Source organism: Marmota marmota, unplaced genomic scaffold (assembly GCF_001458135.2).
Source record: "Marmota marmota marmota unplaced genomic scaffold, marMar, whole genome shotgun sequence".
Lineage (NCBI taxonomy): Eukaryota > Metazoa > Chordata > Mammalia > Rodentia > Sciuridae > Marmota > Marmota marmota.
The window spans coordinates 573,138-594,332 of NW_026000171.1; the positions used below are offsets into that span (position 1 = coordinate 573,138).

Here is a 21,195-nt window from a genome sequence, read left to right on the forward strand (position 1 = left end):
ATTAGAAGGGAAGGGAAGAAGTCACTAAAGAGAATGAGAGTAGGCAGGTAGAATTCAAGGAAGGGGGAATAAGAAAACTGAAAGGAAATGAAAAGACAAAAGAAACAAAAAAATAGAAAATAAAGAAAGAAAGAAAAAATTTTTTTACAAAAATAATAATGATAATAAAAAAATGAAAATTAAAATTAAAAAATATTAATAATAATAATGGTAATAATAATAATAAAATAAAAAATTAAAAAAAAATTTAAAACATTAAAAAAAGTTAAAGAACAACAACAAAAAAAATGAAAATGAAGGAAAAAGAAAAAAAAATAATAAATGCAGTCATAGAGTTCGATTAACTTCTCTTCCAGTAGGTGGAGCTGTGCCCACTGGGCCAAGCTTCTCCTCTCAATAGGTGGGAACCATTCACTGTGCAGCAGCTTTTCCTCCCAGACTGGGCGGGTCTCCAATCCTGAGTGTCTAGTGCCTTCTCTTGTGTTTCCTCAAGCCAGTGATGCTCACCACAATACTGGCTACACGCCAGGTCTGCTGTTCCTGGGAGCCCTGTTTTCATGAACGCCTGGGCACACTCTCCCTGTTTGCCTCCCTCAGACCCTAAGTTTGAGGAGCTTGTGGCTGAGAACCCCCAGCGAATTTGCTTGCCCTCTGGTAGCCATGCCCCTGGTAGCTGGTGCAAGAGACCTCAGTTGTCAGCACTGGTGGGAGCGGTAGCTGGGAGTTCCGCGCCGCAAGTCCCGCGCCAGTCCTGATTCCCTCGGTCTGGCTATTGCGCTCACAGGAGAGCTGGGAGGGGCCCTTACGGGAGAGCTGGGAGGGGCCCTTAAGGTTTCCCTGCTGTGTGGTGAGAGATGGCTAGGGGATTACACACCTGTTGCGCTGTTTTCAATGAAGGTATCTCCTCCACCAGTGACGTCAGTAGTTCTCTGCCAAGGTGGTATCCCATGCAAATGGTGACAGTTCGTTCCCTTTGCCGGGTGACCAATGCAAAGGGTGGGTCCTGACTGTCTCTCCCAACCCCCGTTTCAATCCTGTGGCCACTGCCTATGAAGGCTCGGTTGGCTTTTACCTCTGTAAATTCAGAAGGGCCGACCAGTTATTTCAGCGGGATCATTAATGCTGAGTCACGAGAAGCAGGCGAACCAGAGCTTGAATGCAGCCGATCCGGGCTTGGTGTGTGTGTTCTGAGGGGCCCAGACTGTTTGCCCCAGATCCACGTCAGCTCAGCATTGCCTAGTGATCCTGAGCAAACAGCATTTAAACAATTTATGGCTCCCTATGCCCGCGCACCTGAAGAGGTCAGAGACTTGATCTCTCCACGCCTGCAGCCATGTTGGATCTCCTCAATGATATTCATGTTACCCTTACAGCTTCCTGGCATAAGCAAGTTCTTGGGATTATACAAACTGCTGCTTCTGTTTCCAGTCCAGCTTTCTAGAAATGAAACCCTGCCGCCATCGCCGCTGCCTCTGGGCCGAGCTCACGGGGGCCGCGCTCGTCCACACGGCCTCCGCCGCTCCTCGGCCTGGCGCCCGGCCCCCGGGGCCCAAGCGGCTGCAGCCGTGGCTCTCCGTCCCCCTCCTCCGGAGCACGGGTCCTTCCAGGGGCATGCAGAACAACCCCAGAGCAGGCTCTGCCTGAAGGTGCAGCGGCGAACAGGAGACCTAGGCGCTCGAGGCCGCGGTCCAGCCGTCGGAGAACAGGGCTCGGCAAGCCTTCTTGTCATTTTTTTATTGGTTCCTGGTATTTTTCCTCTTTCTCTTCTCAGAATAGAGCTTCCCCCTGTGTTCCCTGACTCTTGTCACTCACAGAGCCACAAAAAGTGTACTTCTATTCTGCTATTTGCCTCCTCATCAAGAACTCCTGGTAGGAAGTCCAAGCACAGATTAAATATATTTGGGAGAAAGTATCATTCTATGATTCATAGGGGCATTTGGGCAATGTCAACATCTGACATCATCTATACAGGAAGGTTGCCCAAACTACCTAAAGCAAACACAAATTTGAAATTAAATATCCATATTTGAACTATGAAGCCTAGAATCATTAGTGAAATATATTGCATTAACTATGGTTTGTCTTATGATCCACTAATTTTTCAGTCTTAATACCTATATAATTACATTTTTCCCCTGAATTCATAGCTGTCACCTGAGACTTCTAATGATCTCATCACCATTTCCTACTCCATCTCCTGTACTTTCATCATTTCAAATCTCTGGCCATAAATACCATATGTATGTGCTTTATAAGAAACCAATGCAGATACTGGCCCATTACACTAATTCTTAGAAATCATTCAGAAAAGACACTTTCAGCTACTCAAATTATGAATCTCAGCATTTCTCAAATAGTTTTGTCACATCATATGCAGAACTCTACCAACAGCAAGTTTTACTCTGATCAGATCTACATAATAACTTCTACATGAGATTACTCACTTGATTACATTGTGTTTAATACCATTTCTTATTCTTTCACAATTAATTCTCCCACATTATGGTAGAAACTGAGACTTACCTGCTGCCCTAGTGTAATGAATGATTTCATGTCTTACACTTCAAGCTCTGTGTTCTGAAAATAGATCTGCCAACTGATTGGTTGGAGGAGGGAGTACCACATGACAAAAGAACTCTTATCAGCCAGCGCAGTGGCACACATCTGTAATCCCAGCTTCTCAGGAGGCTGAGGCACAAGGATTTTGAGTTCAAAGCCAGCCTCAGCAAAATGAGGCCCTAAGCAACTCAATGAGACCCTGTCTCTAAATAAAATATAAATAGGGCTGGGGATATGGCTCAGTGGTTGAGTGCCTCTGAGTTCAATCCCCAGTACACCCCTGCTCCCCCAAAAGAACCCTTCTCATTCTCTTTGTAAATACAGCCATTGACATGATTCTTTCTCCTCAGAGAGCCCAAAGCTCCGCCTGGTGGATGGTGGCAGTCGCTGTGCAGGCAGAGTGGAAATCCTTCACCAGCATTCCTGGGGCACTGTCTGTGGTGACAGCTGGGACCTGAAAGATGCCCACGTGGTGTGCAGACAGCTGGGCTGTGGAGTGGCCTTCAATGCCTTGCTCTATGCACAATTTGGAAATGGATCAGGGCCCATCTGGCTGACAGAGCTGGCATGCACAGGAGAGGAGGCCTACTTGTGGAATTGCACTGCTCGGGGCTGGGGAAAGAACAACTGTGGGCACTCTAAAGACGCAGGAGTCATCTGCTCAGGTATGGTTAGTGCATTCTCCACAATCTGAGAGAATGGAAGATTCCAGGAAGTAGTGTCTGATCCCTGGGGAAATAAAGTATGAATTGTCCATAGAGGACTAAGAGGAGAGGACTAAGAGGTCCTTCCCTGAATCCACAGATTCAGGGGTAGCAGTGGGTGATGCTCTTCATTTATTTTTGTCATCTAAATCTGTAATATTGTCCTTCCATTCTCAACTTTTTTACTTGACAAGATATTTTTTTTGTAGAGTATTTCAACTTAAAATCAATCTTCATAATTTTGTTTTTCTAATTTATTATTTTGAGGATTACATATAAATTGGTACACACACTCTGTTTGCAGTACTTTTCAAAGGAAAGACAAGAAAGAGGCCCTACTTCTCTCAGTTGAATTGAGTGCTTGCATATGTAAAGTCAAAGATATTTTTACACTAGATTAATAGGTATGTGGGTAGAGGGATCAAACACATCACAAGAAAATTTATGGATTAAAGGAAAGTTAAAATACTTCTTTCCAGATTCAAATATCAAAATCTTAGTTTATTGGTAGGAAGGGCCAGAGAACCATTAGTGAAATGCTGTGAGTCACAATTTCTCCTTTCATATCTATTACAGTATATTCTCTCTACGTTTTGTTTTTCATAAATTTTTGTATAAACTCATATTGTGAGGTGAATTTAACACTGTTCTGTCATATCAATGTTGGAAATAGTAAAATATTAACACACATTATGGTATGAGATTATGTAGTTTAGGACTCAGATCAAGGTGGTTATTCAGTGATCTCCCACAAATATCCCACGTAATCATTTTTCACAAACCAAAAAACTTGAAAGGAGAAAATAAATGAGGTGTATGAAAAGAAAAGGAAGCAGGTGAGTTTCTGTTTTTATGATAATATAAAGAAAAGACACATTGAAGGAGAGAAGAAAGTAAGAGTTGTGCTTTCCCTAAATCTAAGAAGCCCAACATGAAGAAAGATGCATTCTTCTTGGGGAATGGAAAGGTAATTAAGTCCAGGCCTTAGAATTGAAACTCAGAACTAGGCAGGTGCCCAGTAGAGCCCAACAATCCTTGTCCCCATGATAGTAACCTCAGATGGAGATCAGGAACTGTGTTTAGTTGGGCAGCAAAGAGACTGTCTCTACCCCCACTCTTCTAAGATGTCTTGACAGAAAGAAAATCAAGACTCCACTTGCTAAGGAACAGGACACAAGAGCAGAATCAGGATTTTGTCTTAAAGCATAATTCCAGGCCCACCATTGTGATACTCTGCACTCAGTAGGAATTAGAGGCCTTAAATGTAGACTGACCTCATAGAGAGAGCAAGACTGTGTGCTGGTGGAACAGACTCAAGAAGAGTCTGTGGCTGGTTGCAGGAGTCTTGGGCCATGAGTCTACCTCAGCAGTAGGCAGCTCATAACACTGAGGACGTTGGTCCCTCTCAGTTCTGTGTTGCCTTGGCAGGCTGAGGCCTCAGTGTGTGACATATCTTTGCAGCATTTTTGGCCACAGGATCACCCTCCTTGTTCGTTCTCAAAGCCCCAGGAAGCACACAATGGAGAGAGTTAAGTCTCTCCTTGGGGGTAAAAATTTAGTTGGGCACCCAAATTTGACCTGGACCCTTGAGCTCTTGTCATTACATAATATAATACAGATTTCAAAGATGAAAGGTAAAGAGTCCAACGGAATCAAGAGAAATGAAATAAACAACACATACATGTGTCCTAATTCACCTGACAATGAATTTCCTAACAAGAAACATGTAGACAAGAAGTGAGTGCCATTAGATTCCCATAGAACTGAAGGAAAAATATGCCAATAAAAAATACAAAACACAGCAAATGTTCTTTACAAATAAATAAGTATAAATACATTATCAGACAGCTCCCCCCACCAAGTAACCATAAAGTATAGCAATCCTCTGCTGAGCATATATCCCTAGGAAATGAAGTCAGGATGTTGAAGAGACCTCTATACTCCCATGTTTATGGCAGCACTACTGACAGTAGCTAAGAAAGGGAAACAATCTAAGTGTCCATCAACTAATAAATGGACACAATGAAGTATATTTACATAATAGAATACTCTAGCCAAAAAAAAAAAAAAAAAGAAAAAACAAAAGAAATGAAATCCTTCCATTTGCTGCAGAGTGCATGGACCTGAAGATCACTAGGCTAAATGAAATAGAAGAAGGGAAAGAAGTATAAACGTCTCACTATATGTCAAATCTGAAAGAGTTGACCTCATAAAAGTTTAGAAGTTTAGACTAGAATTGTAATTACCATAAGCTGGAAAGTGTAGGGGTTAGAAATGGAAGGCTACAGGTTTTACTTAGGAGTAAGAAATTCTGGTTCACCATTGTACAGGTGGGTGATAACAAGATTGAACTTTATTTCAAAAGCAAGAATAGAACATATTGGAAATTTTCACAAGAGTAAATGAACAGTGTTTGAGGAAATAAGACTATATATATATATATATATATATATATATATATATATATACACACACACACACACACACACACACACACACATCAAAAGATCTATTTACTTCATTAATAGGTATACTATTTCTGTTTGAGGTATTGCTTGAAATAAGTTTAATATAAATGAAAAAAGGAGAAAAATGCTACAGGTGACAAGATATGGAGGAAGATTATACAGTTTATATGTGATAGATGCCATAACACAATGTATCCTTGAAGCAAAGGATCAGACAAGCATAGATCTGACTGCAATTTTTAATTTACTCTAGGGAGAATCAGTCATATGAATCAGTGGACTTCTGCAGATGTAAATTTTCTTTCCTTCCAATCAGGTCTCTCATAAATTTCAAATGGCTTAATTTTTTTTCTTTTTGTCTGCATTATTTTTTGAAATATTCATACCCAACATCTAAAACATTTCTGGAACATGTCAAATTCTGGAAAGACATTAGTACTTTGAATTAGAAAACATGGAAGCAGACTCTCAATACTCTCTTCAAATACCTTTCTCTTATACCAGACCTGGGTGGAAAGTTTACATTGTGGCTCCTTTGAAGACCCCTCTGCCCCATTTTATCCCTTCCTGATCACAGGCAATTTTGCCCATTTCTGGGCTTCCAATGATCACTCTCCTTGACCTCTGTTCTGCCTTGAAGGAAGGTCATGCTCCCTCCTCTGGCTTTCAGAGATGACTGAGAAGCCCAAGAATACAGGGCAAGTTTGGTCTTCAAGGAAGACACTGGGATCTCTGTGTACTTCTACCTGGCCAAATCCACATCTGATGAAGACATTCCCATCTACTTAGGTGACACAGTTCTGTGCCCTAAAGAGAATAATAGTATTGTGGAGTGATGGACAATGAGACAGGCAGGCACAGAAACAAGGCTTATGATCAAAGCCCTGGAGATTTTGTTATATGCAGATGAGTCCCAGCCACAGGAAGGGTGGAGAAGACATTCTTGATCTTAGTGGAATAAACAAAGGTGTGATCTTGATGAGGATGTTGGAAATCAACCTGGCCACCCTGCCACTTTTGTTTACCTGGATAAATTTGAGCCCAAAAATTCTAATAGTGATGGAAAGTGAGAAAGGCCATTTCCAGAAGCTGAAAGAGCCCTATATCCTAAAAGAGGCAATACAGAGAATTAGGGACTTGCCCAGAGCTTCTGCAGGTAGAAAAGAGTAGTTTTCTGAAGATCAAATACCTACAAACTCTCCTGGGGCTTGACTGAATATTTTTGTAAATGAACCCAGTTTGTAAAGTGGAGGCCACCTCTGTGAAATAAGAGTAGAGATGAGGCATAAAGGCACGGATATAGTAGGGCTCACTGAGTGAGTAGCAGGGGAGACCAAGAAAGGAGGGAGCTGAAGTGAGAGGAGCTATCACTGAGGGGCATAATTCAGGTCACAGTGGATCTGGATACCATCATATCTCTAATCTCTAACAAGTCTCTTACTCTTTCCAAGTTCTGTCTTCTCTGTCATGTCTTCAATAGTATATCAATAGTATATCAGTATTAGTAATTTTTAACACATTTAACACTGTCAACAGGTTTCATCACTGGAGAGCTTTAAACTTAGCTATGAAAAAGAATATTATGTTGAGGTATTTAGGGTACTGGAGAATTCAGATAGAAAGGCTTAGAAAGGGAAATTGAGTCTAAGAGTGGATTTAGGATAAATATCATGGTATCTCATTTATTTATACAGGAAACACCTACACCCAGACGTTGCCTGGGAGCTGCCCATCTATGTCCCTATAAGAGAAGCCACCAAAAGAGTCCATTTGCTGGTATGTGCTAAACACATACTCTGCACCTTCAGTTCTCTTTACTGCCAATCTTTCAAGTGTCTTAGGGCACAGAGAAGCACCTTTTTTTTTTTGATTGGTTACTGTGGGCCTTGGTGCATCCTTCTTTTGGTCTGAAGCACAAGTGTGTCACTATCTTTTATGATTTATGGCACAAAAAGTAGAATTTGTTTTCTAGTGTGAAAGATGTAGGTGTCAAATTTTAAGATTTTAAAGTTACTTTTAATTTTTGTTGTGTTGGCCCTTTAGAGTTTTTATGGAATTTGGTTAATTGTATAAATTATCTATTCAGTGATTCTTGGTAAAATTGCTCTTTGTCTGCTATTTCTCCTACATAAAAACAAGTTCTGATATCTTTTAGATGAGATTAGGAAGACAGATTTCCTTTTAAAAAAATAAGGTTATGGAGAGTAGCCTACAGTGTCAGCCAAGTCTTCACACTAAAATTCATCCCCTGTCCTTAGATGAGTCAGGAAGAATTTGGGTGAGGACCTCAAGTCTCTCAGGCTCTGTTGTGGCCCTCCTGTGGAGAAAGGTTTAGCAAAACACAGAAAAAAATGTTTATATTGTTTCAAATAAACATATTGGGGGCTCTGGTGAACCCCAAATCTATTTCCCTATATGACAATCTCCATGGAATTATTTCAATATTATGACTTGTGCAGATATTGAAATATCCTTGCCATGCCTCATGTAATTTCAATTGGTGGTCATGATTGAAACAACATGCAACCAAGAGGAAAAATAAAGAACTCCTACTTTTTTCTTTTTCTTTTCATGTGTTTGTCATCAATCACTTCTTAATTTCTAGGGACTAAAGCAAGTTTGCCTCCTTCTACCAATCTTACTACTCCTGTGACAGTTGATCAGACTGGGACATGGCTCTGTTCTCTAAGTGTAATTTCTCAGAGGAGGAGATTCAAAAATCTTCACTGAAGCATCCCAGATTTAGAAGAGCCAGTTATTATAGGAGAAAGGAAGTGGAGAATTTTCATCCTTCTGATATTCATTGAATTCTTCAATTATTTTCTAAATTCTCCCACTCAAATGCTTAATCTAATCTGACTTGTGTCCTCAGAAGAAGGGAGACACATAGACAGACACAGAGAAGAGGGATACGTAAGCAGAGAGGCAGCAACCAAAGTGATGCTTCTATGAGCCAAAGCACACCAAGGATTATCATTGACCAGGAGAAGTGAGGGTGGAGCGAGGAAGGATCCCCTCTGATAGTCTCCAGAGAAGGAGCCAACCTTACTGACACTCTTAATCCCACTTCCATCCTCCACAACTGTGAGGTAGTGAAATTCTGTTTAAAAGCAAAATAATCATCAACAATAATATTAATTCCTTACCCAATTCTAGACCAATGAAAAGATTTGTATTATACCACATAATTGAAGGACTTTAATCAATATGGAAAAGTCATGTTAGAGGACCTACTGAAAATTTTATGTTAATGGAAAGCTCTAGAATGGGTCTTCTTTATAATCCACTCTGATATGTTTTAAGACCAGGTATCATTTTTTTCTCCATTTGTGACTCTTTTTGACATATACATATTTGACTATACAGGACAATATCAAATAGAGACTAATTTTCTTTTATTTAATACTTATCCCTAAATTTTCTAACATTATAAATATTTATATAGTCTAATAATTTAAAATATTATTATTAAAATTAAATGTAGGTATATGAATGATTTTATAAGTACTAAATTCCACATACATATACACATGTAAGTGTGTGTGTGTGTGTGTGTGTGTGTGTGTGTTTGAATCTGTATCTGTATTCAATTTCAATCCACTCTAAGCCTATTAGTTCATAAAAATAAAATTCTTAATAATTTTTATCATATTTCATACATAATTTCTACCTTTACAACAGTCTTCTGCATATGTCCTTGTAATATAGACTGACTTATTCTTCTTTGTGAAATTTTAAGTTCTATAGAAAATAGAAGTGCCAACTTGGATATTGACCCATGTTTTAGAAAATAAGTGCATTTGCTAAAGAAAACAGAATTATCCATTAAAAGGATAATATATTTAATAAACATCTTCATAAAATTACTGTAGTTGTATTTACACAGATTCCACAGATTTGCTCATCTTAATGTTCTGCTGAGCATCATACTTCTGAGATTTCTTCCTTTGGGGAGTCAGTTCATCACTGGGTTCACTTGATGTGCTCATTCACAAGATTCCACTCTCCCTGATTTTAGTGGTGAGCCAATAACACAGACAGTCAGTTAAAGCCTTTGCCCTGAATTTACCTTCTTTGAGATTCAACAGTGCACCAGGACCCACATTTCTCAACTGTCTGCAAAAGATATTTTTGAGGAGCAAAGCCAAAAAAGCAGTGATTTTGAAGAACCATGTGGGATGGGGGTGCCTAAAAGCAGCAGGTCACCATTCCTCATACTTTCCCTTTAGATGTCCATGTGAGCTCTGCCAGTCTATTTTGAGTTGGTTTGCTTCATATGGTTTTGTTTTATTATTCTTTAATTTTATGTTTGGTAGATTATCCACAGTTCCTGATGAGATCATTTTATTGCAATCCAACATATGTATATATACCACATTTAAAAAATTCAGTGTATGGTCATTGTTGGAAGCTTGAGTTGTACGTGCATGACTGACAGAAAAATGGAAATATAACCTGAAGACGACAGCCTCCCAGTTGAAACAGACACCTGAGTCTGAATTGTTTGTAATGTGAATCTTCAGTAAGAGAATTACATTGAATATTATATTTAATGTTTTATTTCTCAAAAAGTCTTCAGACATTAGGTGTGCTTCATATTTTGCCTCAAAGATCAAATTAGAAGTTTCCAATATAAATGCTGTTTATGACTTTGAGGAAAAGATGCACAGCAGTTATTTCAAAAGACTGTAAAAACAGACATTCTGAATAAATTCTAAGTTAGACCTCTTAAATAATTTCATGTCTTCATATGTTTCATTCCCTATGAATCAAGAAGAAGGGCTACTCTGAACAAACAGTTGGCAATTATGTGTCCACACACTAGAGGCCCAGATGAACCAACCTCAACATTCGTACTTCTAAGATTTCAAGATTATAGATTGTGCAGACTGAGTGGTAGGTTCAATATGGAAACTTTGTTTTATATGAGAATATATCCTGTATGAGCAAGACAAGTGAAAAAAGGAGTGAAAATACCTTCACACCAGTCTTCTGAATAAATGTCCTTGCAACATGGACTGACTTATTGTGGTACTATTTACCTCAACTGCTTGGTAATGCAGATGAGAAAAGAAAATTATTTTTGTCTCCATATCCCTTTATAACATTGACATATTACAAAAACTGATAATGTATTTCTGCAAATAAAACTAATGAGGATTTCTAAACCACTGTGATATAAGAATTTCCTATTTACTGAAGAACTGTGGAGTATAATAAATACACAGCATCATTAGGGTTTATAGAATGATGTATACCTGCTTTTGAACCACACTTTGACTGTTGTTTTTATATTTCATTAAGTGCAACAGAGGAAATGATCTCCCAAGAATAATTACATTTTGTATTGATGGTAGTTGGCTCTAATTTCTAAATCACATATTTTTCAAAAAATTGTTCCAAGGGATTTTGGGTATATGTTACTTTATAATACAATACCCAAAACATAATAAATCTTTATTGTATTTTTATTTTTATTTCTTCATTCCTCTCTTTTATTTAATTGATTTTATTTTTTAAAATATATGACAGTGGAATGCATTACAATTCTTATTACACATATATACCACAATTTTTCATATCTCTGTATATAAAATATGTTGACACCCAATTTGTGTCTTCATACATGTACTTTGAATAATGCTGTCCATCACATTCCACCATCCTTGCTAATGCCCTGCCCCCTCCATTTCCCTCCCTCTTCCCTATCTAGAATTCATCTATTCTTCCCTACCCCACTATGAGTCAGCTTCCATATATCAGAAAAAAACTTCAGCATATTTTTTTGGGGGGGGCGGGATTGGCTAACTTCACTTAGCATTTTCTTCTCTAACTCCATCCATTTACCTGAAAATGCCATGATTTTATTCTCTTTTACTGCTGAATAAAATTCCATTTTGTGTGTGTGTGTGTGTGTGTATATCACATTTTTTTATCCATTCATTTGTTGAAGGACATCTAGGTTGGCTCCACAGTTTAGCTATTGTGAATTGTGCTGCTATAAATATTGATGTGGCTGTGTCTTAGTAGTATGCTGTTTTTAAGTCCTTTGAGTATAGTCTGAGGAGAGGGATAGCTGGGTCAAGTGATGGTTCCATTCCCAGATTTCCAAGGAATCTCCATTCTGCTTATTTAATGCATTTTTAAAGATAAATAAATGTATTGCTGACTTTCAATAATACTGCTTTCTGAACACCTCAGGATCTCTGTTCAGTACAATGACAGATGTTCAGTTGATGGTCTGAGTACATGTAGTATGTTAATTTTATTCTTCATTCTCTCAGGCTATAGCTGGATTAGGTCCCTCTGGTTTGTGTAGAGTAGAAGAGTAAAGGTGAAATCTACATGAGAGATCTATCTCTTTATCTGAAATGCTTCAAATTTTTATTAATGGAATTTATACAAAAATTTTTGCAAAGATTTGAAAATTTAATAGAATTCAGTGCCTATAACAAAGATACCCTCCTAACATTTCAGTCAGAGGACAAACACTATGCTCAGATACCCCAGTGGATTGTCTTAGATAGAGCTTGAATGTAATGTTATTCTATCTCAACTGAGACATTCTAACACTTGGATACTAGAAATGGGCAAAATACAGTTAATTAAAAAAAAAAAGAAAAATAAAGAGGACTAGTGTCACTGCAGGCATGTTCATGTTTTTATCTGAGCTGAAACTACAATCAGTCATGCAAACCTGATGGTCCTCCCTGGTGGTACTTATTTTGAACTTCAATTTGAAAGTGACTGAGTGAAAACAAGAATTCACAGAGAAGAGGACCTGGCTACCTCCACAGGCAGAGACTACAGCCAGCCAGGTTTCTGTTCTAGAGGCTGATCTTTAGTTTTCCTGTCACTGGATAACTGTATTGATGGCTGATTTTATGATGTACCTGCAGGTCTCATATTCTTTAAAACATAACCTTCTAAAGATTTTTAGTGATTTCAGTTTGAAATCTGTGTATCTACATTTTGACTCTATAAGTAAGGTACACTATATTAATCCTCTATAATAATGAAATAAATTAAAATTACCATTGAAGTAACACTTCAGGAATCCACACTTCATGTTAATGCATCAGTTTCAGAGAGAAAAGGGAGTATTCCAATTTTACATAACAATTGTAAAAAGGTAGATTAATGTTTTGATGTTTGATTGTTTACTTAGGGGTGAATTAATGAAATTAATGAACATGCTATTCTCTTGAGAAAGATTCCTTGCAGAATTTCTTCACTACAAAAAATTACTATTATATTATAATTTCATATCTGTAACTAGATGCCTCCCCAAAGGTCTGAACACATACTCAAAATCACTTCCTGATCAGCTTTCAATAGATGCATAATGGATTCTTCAAAATCTGTTTATTAGAAATAAAATAATTCCATAAAAACACAAACAAAAAAATGCTCAAATCTCTGGATAACATCTGTTCATAGTTTAAATGTCATTTCAGTCTTCTTTAATGGGAAGGATGATGTAAAGAATCCTGATTATTTTTGTCACAATAACCAGGTTTCTATCTCACCTATTTAGTGGTCTCTTTTCTCATCTCTAAATTGTAAATAAATATCAATCGTCAGTTTTGGACACATATTGGAATTGTTCATTCATTAACAAATGTTATCTTAGTTGGAATTATTATCTGTAAATCTGTGAATTGGAAGTTTCAGGGCATAAAATAGTAAAAAATTAATCCTAATCTTTTTCTACAGTGGGTTCACATTCAGAGAATAGATACAGATCCTATACAAAGAAAAAAGAGATTACAGTATCAAAGAAAGTCAAAAAACACACAGATACCTTTATAATATAAAGAATAATATGTTCCTATAAAAGAAAAATCCATTTTACACGATCTATATCTATATATACACACATTTCTTGGAAAAACACATATTCATGTATGTAAAGTATGTGTATGGGACAGTGTGTACATTCATATCATGAAACAGCAATTTAGAAAGCACATTACAAATTCCTTCTCCAAAATTTATCTTCAGACACTTGCTCATAGAATTCATATTCTGGTACCACAATTTGAATCCACACCCCACAACACAACCCTGGAAAATGAAAAGATTTCACAGAATTACCTGTGAATTGTAGCTTTCTCCTTCTATTCGCTGGTATTTGTTGTTGTTTGTTTTTTCTCACATAGGATTTGTGCATCTGGTTGGAGGACACGGATCTTGCTCTGGGCGAGTGGAAGTGAATTCTGGAGGAGAGTGGATTCCAGTATCTGATGGGAATTTCACATTACCCACAGCCCAGGTCATCTGTGCAGAGCTGGGGTGTGGCAAGGCTGCATCTGTCCTGGGGAAACTGCCCTTCAGAGAGGACAGTGAACAGATCTGGGCTGAAGAATTTCAGTGTGAGGGGCAGGAGCCTGGCCTCTGGTTCTGCCCCAGAGTGCCCTGTCCTGCAGGCAGCTGCCCCCACAAAGGAGCTGTGCAAGTTGTCTGCTCAGGTGAGACCCAGAGCAGTACTTTAACCTCCCAACACACTCTATTGGCATGAGAAAAATGTGGAATATTGCTAAACCCTGTCTTCTACCAGGATATACAGATGTTCGGCTCATGAAAAATGGCAGCTCTCAGTGTGAAGGTCAAGTGGAGATGAAGACCTCTGGAGGCTGGAGAACACTCTGTGCCTCCCACTGGAATATGGCCAATGCCAATGTTGTTTGCCGTCAGCTGGGCTGTGGAGTTGCCATCTCCACCCCAAAGGGAGAGTACTTTGTGGAAGGAGGAGATGAGATCTGGAGAGACAGATTCCACTGCTCAGGGTCTGAGTCCTTCTTGTGGAATTGCCCTGTGACTGCCCTGGGGGTTCCTGCCTGTGCCCATGGCAATACGGCCTCTGTGGTCTGCTCAGGTAAGAGAGGTCAGGGCTGACTGGTACTTGAGTGACATGTCTCTAAGAGGAGACAGCATGGAGAGCTGACTTCAAAAATTAGACATTTTGTGGTGAATTAGGATTCTTATTATCATTCATCTTTCAGCCCTTTCCATAAATATTAAGAGGATTGTTTTTTAATAGGCATTATAATTTATTGAAATTAATGGATAACACTATATAACAATGAATGACAGCTCTGTCATATTCCTCACTCTGGACTATCAGAGAGCATCAGCAGCTCCCAGATGTCACCTGCACATCCCTCCAGTCACTGTGCCCTTCTCCCCTCCAAAGAAGACCACTCTAACTTTTGCTGCCAAATTTTTTTTTCAGGTTTTGAGCTTTATATAAATTCATGTACCATGTTCCTTGTTGTGTCTACTTTGACTCAACGTAACATTTAGAATGAACTATGCTTTTATTTTTAGCTCGGCCTCATTTATTTTTATTGCTGTAGAGTTTTCTCCTAAATAACCACAGGATCATGTATTGATTCATTTAAATGATATGGAGATTTGAGTATTTGCACATATTGAGTTCTGAAATAATGATCATACATATTACCATGCCAGTATTGTTTGGTGCAAATATGGGTATATTCATATACATTTTTAATCATTTCTTTTTATTTTTCCTCTCTTAATATTGTCTTCATTTAGGGATCAAATTCTTCTTCATGATGAAGCTCAGTGTATAAATATTTCCCATACACAGAGTGTCCTAAAGTCCTTTTTTTGGTACTGGGGATTGACCTCCGAAGCACTGGATCACAGGGCCACATCCCCAGCCCTGTTTTGTATTTTATTTAGAGACAGGGTCTTACTGAGTTGTTTAGTGCCTCACCATTGCTGAGGCTGGCTTTGAACTTGCAATCCTACTGTCTCAATCTCCCAAACCACTGGGATTATAGATGTGCACCAGTGTACTTGTCTCTATTCTCATTTTAAATATAACTTTACTACCATAGATTATAAAAATGTTCTCCAATAGTGTCTTATGCATGTTTAGTTACTTTTATTTTATATATAATTTTACAATCTTTCTGGGGTCAGTATTGTATATAGTGTGTGTGATGTTAAAAAATGTTTCATATTATTGTTTGGACATCCAATTGACTCAGAATCATTACTGAAAAGGCTTTTCCCCACTACTGTGTCACCTTTGAAATATATAGGGTGTAGATATTTCTGATTCCTGCTCTATAATTTTTTCATTTTGTTCTGTCATTTTCTAGGATTGTAGCCATGCATATTCCCTTAATTATCGTAACTTTATAGCATGTCTGATTAACTTTTTTAGAGTTTTCTTTAAAGTAACTACTCTAATTGTGTTGTTTTTCCTGCCCAGTGCATTGATCATACTTGGTCTTATGCATTTCATATAAATATTATAAACAACTTCATATATTTATTTTTATTTATATTTATTTTATTTTATTTTATAAATAATTTATTTATTTTTTACTTATATGTGACAGCAGAATGTATTGCAATTCTTATTACACATACAGAGCACAAGTTTTCATATCTCTGGCTGTATACAAAGTATATTCACATCAATTTGTGTCTTCATACATGCACTTTGGATAATCATGATTATCACATTCCACCATCATTTCTAACCCCATGTCCCCTCCCTTCCCCTCCAACTCCTCTGCCCAATCTAGAGTTCGTCTATTCCTCCCATGCTCCCTCCCCCTATTCCAGTATGAATCAACCTCCTTATATCAAAGAAAACATTCAGCATTTGGTTTTTTGGATTTGGCTAACTTTACTTAGAATTATCTTCTCTAACTCCATCCATTTACCTGCAAATGCAGTGATTTTATTCTGTTTAATTGCTGAGTAATATTCCATTGTGTATATATGCCACGTTTTTTTTTAATTCATTCATCTATTGAAGGGCTTCTAGGTTGGCTCCACAGTTTAGCTTTTGTGAATTGTGCTGCTATAAACATTGCTGTGGCTGTGTCCCTGAGTATGCTGTTTTCAAGGTGAGGGATAGCTGGGGCAAGTGGATATGAAGACCTCTGGAGGCTGGAGAACACTCTGTGCCTCCCACTGAAATATGGCCAAAGCCAATGTAGTTTGCCATCAGCTGGGCTGTGGTACAGAGGTGAATCTCCAGTACCAAATGGTGGTTCCATTCCCAATTTTCCAAGAAGTCTCCATACTGCTTTCCATATTTACTGCATGAGTTTGCAGCCCCACCAGCAGTGTATGAGTGTACCTTTTTCCCCACATCCTTGCCAACACTTATTGTTGTTTGTCTTCATAATAGCTGCCATTCCCACTGGAGTGAGATGAAGTCTTAGAGTGGTTTTGATTTGCATTTCTCTAATTGCTAGTGACAATGAACATCTTTTTATATATTTGTTGATTGATTGTATATCATCTTCTGAGAAGTGTGTGTTCAGGTCATTGGTCATTTGTGGATTGGGTTATTTGTTTTTTGTTTGTTTTGAGTGTTTTTTGGTGTTTAGATTTTTTAGTTCTTTATACACCCTAGAGATTAGTGCTCTATCTGATGTGTGAGGAGTAAAAACTTGCTCCCAAGATGTAGGCTCTCTATTAGCCTCACAGATTTTGTTTTGTTTTGTTTTGCTGAGAAGAAACTTTTTAGTTTGAGTCCATCCCATTTATTAATTCTTGATTTTAATTCTTGAGGCAAAGGAGTCTTATTAAGGAAGTTGGGGCCTAATCCCACATGATGGAGATGATGGACTACTCTTTCTTCTATTAGAAGCAGGGTCTCTGGTTGTATTCCTAAGTCCTTGATCCATGCTGAGTTGAGCTTTGTGCATGGTGAGAGATAGGGGTTTGATTTCACTTTGTTGATACATGTAATACAATAATTCATGGTGATATTAAATAGAGTTTGGATTTGACCTAAACATCAAAATGGAGCTACTTGACTTACAATGTATATCTCTAATTTCTCTTGGCAATTATAGAGAATTTTTACTAGGTATACTCTTGGTGTCTTATGTTTTTGATGCTATTAGTGTTTCTTTTAATGAAATGTCCTAGTAATTAACTCTGCCAATGTTTTAGATAGCTTTTACTTGCTGTGACAAAAAGGTCTAACAAGAACAATTTTAGGAGGTAAAGTTTATATTGATGTTCACAGTTTCAGAGGTCTCAGTCCTTAGATAGCCTACTGTATTCCTTTGGCCTCAAGGTAAGGCAGAATATCATGGTGGAAGAGTGTAGCAAGAAAAAGCAGGTCAGCAGATGGCCACCAAGAAGCAGAAATAGGGAGAACTCTGCTCAACAAGGACAACATATAAACCCAAAGATACTCATCCAGGCACCTACCTCATCAAGCCACACCCTATCTGCCTACAATTACCTCCCAGTTAATCCTATCAGAGGATTAATGTGCTGATTAGGTTAAGGCTCTCATAACATACATCTCACTTTTAAACGTTCTTACATTGTCTCACGCATGAGCTTTTTGGGACACCCAGTATCTAAACCATAACAATTAGTTTTCACATTTGTTTTTTTGTGGTTTTGTTTTCCTTTTTTCTCTATCATTTATTTTTACTTTTTGGATAATTTGAGAATTCTGAATAAGCTTCAAGGATAAGATAAAATTCCCAGATAACTCTGACCAAGATTACTCAATGCTAATATTTTTCTATATTCTCGCTTCCTTCTGCCATATTTATCCGTGAATATGTAAAATACTTCTGAGTGATTATTAAGATTAGGTGGATAAGATGATATGTTCCTTTAACCTTCCAATATTTTCAAGATTTTTTTAGATAACCACAATGTCATTGCCAAATTCCATAAATTAACTCTCTTTACTTCTACGTATGACGAAGTACTTGTCTTTCTGTGTTTGGGTAAATGAACTTAACATGATGTCCTACAATTTCATCCATTTGATGCAAAAAGTAGAACTCCATTCTTTTTTATGGTTGTATTTACATCACATTTTCTTTATGAATTTCTCTTTCGTTGTGCAACTGATTCCATATGGTAGCTATTGTGAATAGTGCACAATAAACATAGAAACATATGATTGCTGTTTCACAATAAATGTAATTTTCCTGGTTGCTATTGCTTTTTAATGCATCATTCCCACCCACATCCCCCCCCAAATAGCAACACAAATAAAAATATTTTTTATTTTGCCCATAGTTTCCAGATTCATAAATTTAGCAAGGACTCTTGGCAGTTGCCTATTGTGGTCTCTCATGAGGTTACACTTGGATCTCATCTGCAGCTCAGGTCACTGTAGACTTGACCAAGCTGGGAATCCAGGACAGTTCATTCACATGGCTGGTAGCTTGAAGTTCAACTGGGGCTGCTGATAGAACAACCTGCAAATGCTCTCTCTCACATAATAGTTCCTACAGAGTATATTTGCCATTAAACAAACATCCTACTAAGTCAAGAGGAGGAGGTAGGACTTTCGTAGCAATGTTCTCAAGTAAAGCTGTGCTGGCTTCACCACATTCTGTTGTTATAGACAGCTCACCACTATCAGCCCAGACTGGAGGGCAGGAGGAATGGACTGTACAGGTCAATGGACCTTGACACAGATTTTGTGGGTATTTAAAAAAACTAAAATTGTGTTAAATATCTTACTTTGTTTATTTTCTAATTTGTACTTTTGTGTGATCAATTATGGCTTTAATACCCAAAACTTGTAGAGTATTTAGGATGGTAGTTTCTCTCACCATTGCACTTAGTATCCTATTATATTCCCTATGTGTTTGTCTTTCTGTTCTTCACTCTGTATTTTCCCACTTACATTCTCCATTTTGTATTAACCTACAGTGTTGTTAGACTCATCCTCTGGTTTCTTATTTTTAGCTACTGACTTTTTTTGGTTCTTTTAAATTATATTGACTCTCAATTATTTATTTAATTTTTGTTATCATTTCTCTAAAAATATGCCCATATTGTCATTTATTTAATCATGACTATTTGAATTACCTATAAGGTAATTCACCAATACTGCTCTCTGAATATATTTTCTTTTTTTTTTCCTTTGTTCATTTCATTTTATTCATAAACTGTTTAATATATGCGGTTGTTTATCTTTTCTTTTGACAAACATTGTATCTGAAAAAACATCTGTCCTACAAAAACTTCAGAAAAGATTTTATTTAACTTCTTCAGTTCACTTTATGTAGGGTAGATTACCTTATTCAAAAAGAATTGAAGTGGTGAGATTCTGGGAACCATATCTATGACAAAAGTTTTTTTATAAAATATGATACAAGTTTCCAGTTGTTTAATATGATTCTTCCTCTTTGGTCCAACCTAAAGTTTACTAGTGTACTCCAGGAAAAAAACTGGCAAACATGCTGAGATTTTCAGAGTCCCACCTACTACCTTTGAATGCTCAAATGCCTCCAGGGAAAAATCGCTGATTCTAATTTTTACTTTTCTCTGAACTTGACTCCTAAGTCTTGCTTCCCTGGGACTATGAAATACTTTCCAACAGCGCTGCTGTATTCACACTTTGCTAATGTCATTCCTGGGACTGTAGCAAATTTATACTTCATTTAATTAAGAGAAAAGTGTGTGTTAGAAGCAGAAGCAGAATCCTTGAATTGAAAATAGGAAATTACTGATTGTGGTCTACAGCTTTCAGATTCCATCACTGGATGATTGTCAAGTTTAATTCCATTTCCTGCTTTCTAACCCTTTGGTAGGAAGCCAGACCCAGATGCTACCGCAGTGCAATGACTCCTGGTCAGACCCAGCAGGCGCTGCAGCCTCAGAGGGCCAAATTGCCAACTGCTCAGGTGAGCAAGTCCCCCAGCACCAGAGCCTTCCCATTTCCTGTATAAATGCCCACTGACATGACCCTGTCTCTCCTCAGACAGCAGACAGCTCCGCCTGGTGGACGGGGGAAGTCACTGCGCAGGGAGAGTGGAGATCCTGCAGCAGGGTTCCTGGGGCTCCATCTGTGATGACAGCTGGGACCTGAGTGATGCCCATGTGGTGTGCAGACAGCTGGGCTGTGGTGTGGCCTTGGAGGCCACCATCTCTGCTCACTTTGGAGAGGGATCAGGGCCCATCTGGCTGGATGAGCTGAACTGCACAGGAGAGGAGGCCTATGTGTGGCAGTGCCCTTCCCAGAGCTGGGGGCAGCACAACTGCAGTCACAAGAAGGATGCAGGGGTCATCTGCTCAGGTCTGTGAACAGGCTGGGAGGTCTGGGAAGGTCTGCAGGATGGTGTCTGAGCATTGTACAGGGGTTGGGACAGGGCAGAGGGGAAGGAAAATTCTTGATCTTCCAAAAGAGAACATGAGGTGTTTCTGTTTTCTGCTGCAGCAACTGAGCTTCTGCTCCTTTCTTCTCAGCACTGTCCCCTGTCACAGTCATTCTCTACAGTGCTCATTAAAAGCAGTAATCACTCTTCTGTGACCTGTGGGTGCAACATCCTGACCCACTGAATCAGATTTCTATTTCTGCTGTAACAAGTTACCATAGACTGAGTGACTCAAAACAACACACACACACACACACACACACACACACACACACATATATATATATATATATATATATATATATATATATATATATAAAA

At 38.2% G+C, this 21,195-nt stretch overlaps 1 protein-coding gene across 1 annotated transcript in view; it reads left to right on the forward strand.

Annotated features, from left to right (window-relative positions):
- The window catches only part of LOC107154865 (antigen WC1.1-like), a 60,651-nt gene that overhangs the window by 34,617 nt on the left and 4,839 nt on the right, over positions 1-21,195 (forward strand). The window contains exons 2-6 of the mRNA XM_048787557.1: positions 2,910-3,224; positions 13,894-14,202; positions 14,292-14,609; positions 20,311-20,403; positions 20,481-20,795. Of these exons, the coding sequence (XP_048643514.1) occupies positions 2,910-3,224; positions 13,894-14,202; positions 14,292-14,609; positions 20,311-20,403; positions 20,481-20,795 (1,350 nt within the window). The remainder of the gene's footprint in view (positions 1-2,909; positions 3,225-13,893; positions 14,203-14,291; positions 14,610-20,310; positions 20,404-20,480; positions 20,796-21,195) is intronic.